The sequence below is a fragment of the Clupea harengus genome, chromosome 13, assembly GCF_900700415.2.
Source record: "Clupea harengus chromosome 13, Ch_v2.0.2, whole genome shotgun sequence".
NCBI classification, from domain to species: domain Eukaryota; kingdom Metazoa; phylum Chordata; class Actinopteri; order Clupeiformes; family Clupeidae; genus Clupea; species Clupea harengus.
The window spans coordinates 21,981,530-21,991,529 of NC_045164.1; the positions used below are offsets into that span (position 1 = coordinate 21,981,530).

Genomic DNA, 10,000 nt, shown 5'->3' on the forward strand with positions numbered 1-10,000 from the left:
TTAAAGGATTGGCATTAATTTACACCTTTTGCATATCATATTGACGCATTAAGAATAATTTATACCCTGCGACGTGCACATCTCTCTCTCTTTTCTCCTTTTTCAACAGAGGGGATGGAAAATCGCGCTCTGCGAAGGGAAAGTAAAATTTAGTGGGTTTTGGCGAGCAGTGCCGAGGCGAGCACTTAGAGCACGTTTATCACAGATTGTCTATTATCGTGCCGTCTCTGAAGCTGTCACGCATGCATTTAACATCGGGATTTACCTTCGTGATTTCTTCTCCCTTTTCATCCCCCCCCACTCCCCACCCAATCGCAGTGAGTCTATTTGTCACCCTCATTACCGAGCAGCATTCATCTTCCTGTGGTCAGTTTAATGCACACAGCGGTTGTGGCTGCTTGCATTAAAACACACACACACAGACACACACACACACACACACACACACACACACTGAACACACACACACACACACACTCACACACACACACACACACTCACACACACACACACACACACACACACACACACACTCACACACACACTCACACACACACACACACACACACACACACTCACACACACACTCACACACACACTCACACACACACACACACACACACACCCACACACGCCGTGCCCCCACCACCACCACCCATCTTCGCCAGAAGCCTGGGCCCCATCCCTCATCTCACCTCCCAGCCCCGGAGCCAAACAGCCACTGCATCAATCTCCCCGGCCAGATATACACAGTTCCAGAGTCCATTTGGGCTATAGGGGCCAAGGTGTTGATGATGTGGATGCATCTACATAAAGATGCTAGTGTGTGTAAATGTCTTGCCCTCAAGAGCAGCTCAGACTCACACATACGCATACACAGACTCTCTCTCGCTCTCTCTCACACACACACACACACACACACACACACTTACATACACACACACTGCCGGTGTACTGCATTTTGGCCTCTGGTTTCCTCTTAAGGTTGCAGTTTTTGCCTTGCCCGTTCATATAGCTGATGGCACTATGTAGGCACTACTGCACGTGGGCCATAACACTATTGCTGATCTTGAAGACTCTATCATGTCCTTCATCTAAACTCACTGGAGTGATTTTGAACCGGTCACACTGACACAGGATCAGCGCGCTCAGCTGGTTTCACCTAGATTGGGTCCGCTTCATGGAAAGAGCAGATGTTCCCAATGAACCCTCACTGTCCCCTGCCTAGACTCATGCCTCACACATGCATGCATACTGTGCCATGATAATACTTGTTTCCAGTGAGTAGATTGTGCGTGGAGAGACCCCCAAAACACTAATGCTGTCTGTCTGCCGTCTGGGAACACACACCCAAACCTCTCTCCCCCGAGTCACTCATTTACCCGCTCCGGACATCAATGTATCATGTGCCAGTCCACATTAATCAACAACAGTCCACATTAATCAACAACAGACAAATTGGATGAAACATTGTGCAAGTAGAAGGCCAGCATTGATCGATTGGTCAAAACCACTAAGTGTGTCTGTGTGTGTGTGTGTGTGTGTGTGTGTGTGTGTATGTGTGTGTGTGTGTTTGGTGTGCGTGCTTTGGCTTGGGTCACCTCTCGGTAGCCTGTCTCAGGGCCTGTTGACACCCAGAAGCACCCCGGGGTGCTGAGCAGATGTCCGGCAGACAGGTGTGGAGAGGTGGGGAATCTTCCCAGGCAGACCCTGCCTTTGATGATGCTGTTCCCCTCTGCCTCTTCCCCTGTCCACCTCAGGAAGCACTGCTGATTTTATACACGATTGTAAATCACCATAGCAACACGTACACCTGTCAGCATGTGTGCCTATGTGTGTTTCTTCTCCTCTCCCTGCCCCTTTTCACAGCATTGCCAGGACAATGCCGGAGGTAATTATAGCCGTGGGGAGCCATGCCGGAGGGGGTTAAAGTGTGTTGTTGTAAATTTTGGACGGCACTCTTTTACGCCGGCAGGTGAGAATGAGCCGTGCGTCCGTTCGGAGCACGCTTCATTCCATTCCGTTCCGTTCCGCTCCCTCGCCTGGTCAGATGGGGTGAGAGCCACCGTCTGTCCTACGCAGGAGCAGACAGATTTATCCAGCCTGGCCTTGATCATGAATCAAGCAGGTGCACAGAGAGAGAGAGACAGAGAGAGAGAGAGAGAGAGAGAGAGAGAGAGAGAGAGAGGAGAAGAAAGAGAGAGAGGTGGCAAGGGGATTGGGGAGGAAGACAAAGACATAGACAGAAAGAATGAAGTCAAGAGGAAAAGAACAGGAGATGGAAAAAGACAGGAATGGAGGGAGAGAGAGAGGAGAGATTGGAAAGAGAGGAAGAAAGATGGCGTGAGGAGCAGGCAGCTGCCAGGAGAGGAAGGAGAGGAGAAGAAGAGGACAGATCTGAACGGCTGCCATGACATGAACATGGGGCATAAATCTCGTCCCGGCGAGCAGCTCCGCTCCGCTCAGCTCCCGCTCCTATTTCACGCTCGCCAGCCCTAACCTTTCCCTCTCCACCACCACCCCCCCCCCTCCTCCGCCCGACTCCTCCGCCCCACTGCTGCCCGCCGCCCCATCGCCATCTCTGTTTATTTTAAGCCGGCCGCATTCTCCGGAGTCCCGTGAGGTAATTATTTCATAAAGTTACACCTCTGGCACCACAAATTACCGGAGTTGGCCCGCACTTGAAAGGGTGCGGTGTGATTAACGGTGGCAGGCTGGGGGGCAACGGGGAGGGGGTGGGGGGTGGGGGGGGTACGGCCACCAAGAGACCATGGCCTCCACGCACCTGATGCACCTGATGACCAAAACATCTCACATCCTGGCCAGCATCGATGAATACTTTTTTTTTTAAAGGGAACTGGCAATGGCTATCTTAACACATGTGCTGTCCGTATAAATTAGAGGTGGCAGTTTATGATTTAAGTGGAGGAATTCTGGAGGGGACGGTGGGAGGGGGGCCGAGAGGAGCTTCTTGGGATATGTGCGAGAAGCTTGTTATGCAGCTGACATTTCTGAAGCTGGTAAAAGTAGCCAGCGCCCGCCCCCTCCCCCACGGGACAGCAAGGATGGCCGTGAGAAACGCTGTCCATCAAAAACAAAAAAAGAAGTTTGCTAGCCTTCAGACACAGGTCACTCTAGAGAGAGAGACACACAGACAGAGAGAGAGAGGTATAGAGAGGTAGAGAGAGAGAGAGAGAGAGGCAGAGAGAGAGAAGGAGAAAAAGAGACAGAGAGAGAGGCAGAGAGAGAGAGAGAGGTAGAGAGAAAGGCAGATAGAGAGAGGTAGCGAAAGAGAGAGAGAGAGGCAGAGAAAGAGAGAGGTAGAGAGAGAGAGGTAGAGAGAGAGAAAGAGGCAGAGAGAGAGGTAGAGCAAGAGACAGAGACAGAGAGAGGTAGAGAGAGAGGTAGAGAGCGGTAGAGAGGTAGAGCGAGAGACAGATAGAAAGAGGTAGAGAGAGGTGGAGAGGTAGAGCGAGAGACACAGAGGTAGAGAGAGGTGGAGAAAAGGTAGAGAGAGGTAAGTGACAGAGAGCATGCTGCGTTTGAGAGCAGCCACCAGATAGCAGCAGCCGCTGTATTTTATTTCCCTGACGCCTGTGCTAGATTGATTTCAGTGTGAAGGAAGCTACTGCTTTCACCCGCCAGAAGCATGACATCCCCCTCATACTTTATGGGATGTAACCAGCAGATGGGCAGAAGCAGCTTTGTTTCTCATTTCAATTGTGAGATTTTGACTGACATTGTTGAGTTCAACCTGAATTCGAGCCACATGCACTAAGAGTAGCTCCTGCCGGACTGAGACCTGTGCTTATCAGGCTATGTGAGGGACAGACCAGCACCACACAGTGCACTAAGAGTAGCTCCTGCTGGACTGAGACCTGTGCTTATCAGGCTATGTGAGGACAGACCAGCACCACACAGTGTGTCTACCAAACACTAAAGGGCCTGCTTCACACAACAGGACATGATGTGACGATGACTGGCTCTAACAGTATTTGTTTAACCGGCTACAGGACTACTCTATTACTATAGTTCATGTTGTTGATGAGCCAAAGAAGAGATTGTATGTGGCATGACAGTGAGAGAATAAGAGAAGTTGAACTGGCACATTCACCCTGACACTAAGAGAAGTTGAACTGGCACATTCACCCTGACACTAAGAGAAGTTGAACTGGCACATTCACCCTGACACTAGGGGACGCCTTCCACCACCTCCACACGCACTCTCAGAGATGTGAAAGTGGGAGGCCTTTTTTCACCGTCTGTCCATTCTCAGCAGAAACAGACACATTGAGTTTTTATGTTTTATGTTATGTGTAGTACTTATTGTGTTTGTATGTTTTATGTTTACTTTATGTACTTTATACACCAGAGCAAATTCCAGGTAGGTGTAAACCTACTTGGCAATAAATACAATTCTGATTCTGATTCTGACAGGAGTGAGAAGTGTCTTTTTTTAAACAGGTGAGGTGTGTGTGTCTGTGTGTGTGTCTGTGTGTGTGTGTGTGAATGTGTAACAGAGAGAGTGTGTGTGAGGGTGTGTAACAGAGAAGGTGTGTGTGGTGTTGCTGTCAGCTTGCTGTGCCGTGTGCTGACGTGAGGTTGTGCTGATTTACAGTGGTGTGTGTAAAGGACTGGCACTGGGCTCTGAGGGACTTAAATCACATGCTTCTGCCACGCCGTGGGACCAGGGGCAGCAGGAGCAGCCCAGCCGCCCGTCACACACACACACACACACACACACACACACACGCACGCACGCACACGCACATGCACACACACACACACCACACACACACACACACACCACACACACACTCTCTCTCTCTTTCTCTTCCCTCTCTTTCCCCCTCTCTGTCTTTCTCTCAAACACACCATTCTCTCTGTCTCAACACACACAATAAACACACACATGCAGAGACCCTCCAGCGGGTACATCCATGGTATGCGTACAGATCATAAAAGCACGAAGACACAAGGGCACACTTAGAGCTGTCATGTTTTTTTTCCCCCTTCCGTCTCTCCCCTCTCTCTCTCTTTTCCAAGTTATAAATAGAAAAAGCTACATAAACATTTACAGTGCGCTCGTAAATCGCCTCCTGTATAAATGGTTGACAATAATTCCGTTATCCCCGCAATGTCATCTCAATGCCCTTTGGTGCGCAACCCATTACTCAGAACAGCCTCGCCTCTCATTGGTCGCAGCCCGCCGTCTCGACCAATCGGCCGGTCAGAGCGAAAAGGTTTTGAACCCAAAGTGCACGCGGTGTCCCCTACGTGACATCATAACTGGCCCGTTAATTTGCCTGTGCAGTTCTACAAAAATGGAGCCAGGGAAATGTTATTTCTCCTTTAAACTCCTCAGGATCCTCAGCGTGATCAATGCTTTGATTGTTATCCGATGATCACGGCCCTCCATTGATCGCCACAGTGGTCATGTCAAGGCCAGGCTAAATAGAGTGTGTGTGTGCACTAACAGTCACTGATACGGTGCGGAGTTAAGTTAGTGGCCGTCACATTTGACTTCTAATGATAACGAAACAAAACAGTGTGTTGGCAGTAAATTATAAAATATACAAAGCAAACAAAAATAAGAAGTGATTTTTAGCGCACTTGGCACAAGGTGAATCATGAATTCTGAGGCATCTCTTCTGCACACACACATACACACACACACACACACACACACCACACACACACACACACACACACACACACCAGACAAACCACACACACACACACACACACACAGACAAACACACACACACACACAGACACACACACACACACACACACACAAACACACACACACATGCACACACACACACACACACACACACACACACACACATACCAGACCTGTGGGGTACACTGACCAATTACCAGCCCCTTCATGTCTGAGTACTATATTTTTTTTTAAGTCAACAACGAGGCGGTTTCCTCTCACAAAGACCAACGATGGCCTGTTTGGAACAGGACTGTGTGTGTATCTGTGTTGCTTCAAGTGTGCATAGTAGGCACCTATGTGTATGTGTCTGTGTGTGTTTGTGTAGTAGTGTCGCTGCAGCAATCACAAGCAGTGATGGATTGTGTTATGTTTTAAAGCTATTAGTGTCTCGGGCAGTAGCAGGCCTCATTAATCTTGTGCCCAGTAAATAACCAAAATTGACAAAATAACCAAGTTTGGCTAATGATAGTGGATGTTGCCTTTGTTTCTAATGACGGTCATTAACCTCTCAATGACTAATAATAGCATCTTAATTAATTTGTTTCAAAGGGGAAAGTTTTGAGTGCAATTTAATTATATTAATGGGCAGCCACAAGGTGCTCGGCAAGAGCCATCACAACCTTCACCCGCAGACACACACACACACACACAAACACACACACACACAACACACACACACACACACACACACACACCACACACACCACACACAACATCACACACCACCCAATACCCATTAACTGTACATTCCACACTATACACACACTTTCCCAAATGACATCCTCCAAGAGCATAATTCAAGGAGTCACAATGGGTTTAAAGCAAACACTCCCAGCCACCCGCACATGCTACAGACAGCAGGAAGGGATCACTGGATCTTCCTTTTACCTCAGACTCCATGTGGAGGATTACCCTCCTGCTCATTAATCGAAAAGCCCACGCTAATGTGTCTCTACAGGAGAGACAGCTCTGTCATTTATCTCCAACTGAATGTGGTTACAGAGGACACATATTTCTGATCTGAGGTCAGTCCCTCCATTCTGTGTCCTCCAGGCATGATCTTACACCACTGCATCAGTTTGTTGACACTATTTGTTTGTTGTTTGTTGCGGACTCAATCCTCCGCGTCATGGAGGATACCAGTGTTGCCGAAATGTCTGGAGAGTATTTTCACCCCCACCCACCTTGGTCCTGCTCAGTGGGACAACTTCCTGGTTTAAAAATGAATGTAAGGGAATGGTGACGTCAAAGGCGTTGCCGGTTCAATGTGTCCATCAGTGATGTTGAGGATCATTAGGGTTTGGTGAATGTCTATGGTGTCTGATGACCTAAGCTGTGAATGTCTATGGTGTCTGATGACCTAAGCTGGGTTTGGTGAATGTCTATGGTGTCTGATGACCTAAGCTGTGAATGTCTATGGTGTCTGATGACCTAAGCTGGGTTTGGTGAATGTCTATGGTGTCTGATGACCTAAGCTGGGATGCAACGCTGCACTGCATTATCAGCAATGGAGCGCTGATTAAATCAAAGTCCATGGTACCACATCAAGTCTCTGCTCTTCTATCTTTCTCTTTCCCACATGCTCCTCTCCTCCTCTCCTCCTCCTCCTCCTCCTCCTCCTCCTCCTCCTCCGTGTCCGATTCGAAGTGCAGACTCAGCGCCCACGTAAGGAGGCCAGGCCTGGCGTAATGGCTCACTCTCGGCAGGTCTGCTCTTTAAATGGATAAAGGCACAGTAATGAAGTAAATCCTGCAGCGATGAGACCCTTGGCCTGAGTCACCCGGCTTCCCTCCCCCCGCCCAGCCACCCCCCACCCCCAGCGTCCCCACTCTGCACCGGATGGGCCTGTGGATTTATCATCGAGCCCCACGGAAGTAAAGGAACAGGACTTTGATTTTGTAATACAATTAGACGGCGAGAGAGAAAGAGGTCCGGTGCTACGGCGGGAGTCAATAAGGGAGATGGGCCTGGATTTATTATAACAGGAGGGCTGGTGCTGGGGGTTGGGGTCGGGGGAGGGACAGAAGTACAAAATCAATCAGGTGATTGAATAATGATATCAGGGGCTCGTAAATTACAGTGTTTTTATGTTGTGACACGGGAGAGGACAGGAGCTATGCACTTACAGCTCTCATTCAATCCCTCATGTATAAGGGGGGGGCTAGAGGTGGGGGTGGGGGTGGGGGTGGGGGTGGGGGTGGACACGCCAGAACAATCACAAGTGACGACTCGCAGCCTGCACAGGACCCGATCTCAGATGCCTTCACTGGGTAGAGATTTATTATATGACCTGCCGAGACAAAGGACACGAAACAATCCGGGTTCCAACTCTGGACCACTTTTCATTCGATGTTTTAAGAGCTTGATGAAAATTAAAAAAAAAAAAATGATTAAGGGAGAACATGATGACAAATGAGGGTACCCTAACCAAGCCCTTTCCTGAAGTGGGACTCGTGGTGATGTGTGAATTTCTCTCTCCTCGCAGCCTGAACTGGGAATCTGTCCTTGAATGCATGTAGAGGAGATCAAAACACAGGAGCACATTAGCAGAGTATGAGCAGCCACACCCAGCAGGGGGAACAGGGAACAAAAGCACCATCTCCACGTCATTTCGGTCGGAAAAGGGCTGTTTGGACATGCCAGCCGCCAACTGTGTGGAGGCCATGCTGTGTGCAGTCATCGTATCGTTGGTTATTTGCAGTGGAAGGCCACCGCTTTGTGGGAAAGAGATAGGGAAATCAGTCTGCAAATACGCAAACTGGAGTCATTAGCCTCACCAACCCTCCCAAAACACACACACACACACACACACACACACACACACACACACAGATTGCTACCGTAAATCATCTGTCCTTTGACGTCACATTGCATGTCCAGACTGGCCACAGGTGTGAGTTTGTGAGTGTCCCCATGACGACCATGCTGCTGTTCCCACGAGAAGACTATCAGCAGAGGAGCCGCCATTTTCTTAAGCCACTTAGGTCCACTGACGACATCGACAAGATAGACAACCGCTAATAAAGAAGACGATAGGATGGGAGACACGGAAGACTGTTTGTAGCAGACCACGGTGTGTGTGAGATTATAAGTATGATGAAATGGTCAGATTAATTTGGCCAAAATTAAAGTCATGTGTTCTCTCACAATTATTTACTGACACTCACGTAAACAAAGTTTATAATTGCATAATTGATGTGCTTTCACGAAGGCTCTGATTGCTCCAGAATAATTCACTCGGACATGAACACGCAGTTGCAAAAGGCGGTCTCTCATTTGAGACCCTGTCTCGGTTATCTCAGAATCTTGGAGACTTCTGAGGACGTCATCTCTTCCATTCAATAACACAGGAAACGGGTTATTATTGAAACAATCTAACTGCTCCTTTTGAACCCCACTCTGCCTCTCTATTGCACTAGATTGACTTAATAATTTCCACTCTCTGTAAATAGGCTACACAGCTCTCCCCATTCTTCCTCCAGAAAGGCCTTTGATGACCACATGTTACAATGGAAATACAAGCTTATTTCAAACAGATAAAAATAAACATTCCAATCCATTTTGTTCCCCCATCTCTGCCCATATTTTTCCTCAAATTTTCAAACAACCCCTCTCGCCTCAACTACCCCCCCCCCCCCCCCCCCCCCCCCAACACACACACACACACACACACACACACACACACACACACACACTGTCTCATGAGAGTTTGGGAAGTTGCAGCTCTGGTTCTGGTGGTGTCCATCTGCATTATGATTTATTTTTTTTACGCTGGGAAAATAAAGCAATCAAACGGTAAAATGTGCTTCCATGTGGGAACGTTGCTGTTCACATGGTGTGTGTGTGTGTGTGTGTGTGGGGGGGGGGGGGGGACTTGTAATTACACCAGGGGAGAATGGCCTGGATAAATATCCCACATTGGTGAAACGGTGCCACTAAAACTAACACATCCAAACATCAAAGGCTGAAATATGGGCATTCCCATTCCCATTCCCCTGGTTCGCTTGGCTCCGCCAGTGATGTGGATAAAATGCTCCCATGTTTCAACAGGCTGAGATGTGACAGTGCTGGGGCTGTGGTGTTTAGGGCACAGTAGTGTATCCTGTCTGTCCCTGTCTCCTCAGCTCATGAAGAAAGACATGGACATCATTTATTTTGCCATTCCTCTCAGTTCCTCATCAGGGACAGAGCACAGCAGCCAAAGAACCCCAGGGGGGGTGTGTGTGTGTGTGTGTGTGTGTGTGTGTTGTGTGTGTGTGTGTGTGTGTGTGT

The 10,000-nt window shown here is 48.7% G+C and overlaps 1 protein-coding gene across 1 annotated transcript in view; it reads right to left on the reverse strand.

The window, feature by feature from the left end:
* Positions 1 to 8,408, reverse strand: part of plek (pleckstrin) — a 12,122-nt gene extending 3,714 nt beyond the window's left edge. Inside the window, exon 1 of the mRNA XM_031578570.1 lies at positions 8,296 to 8,408. Within this exon, the coding sequence (XP_031434430.1) occupies positions 8,296 to 8,408 (113 nt within the window). The remainder of the gene's footprint in view (positions 1 to 8,295) is intronic.
* Between the last annotated feature and the right edge of the window lie 1,592 nt (positions 8,409 to 10,000).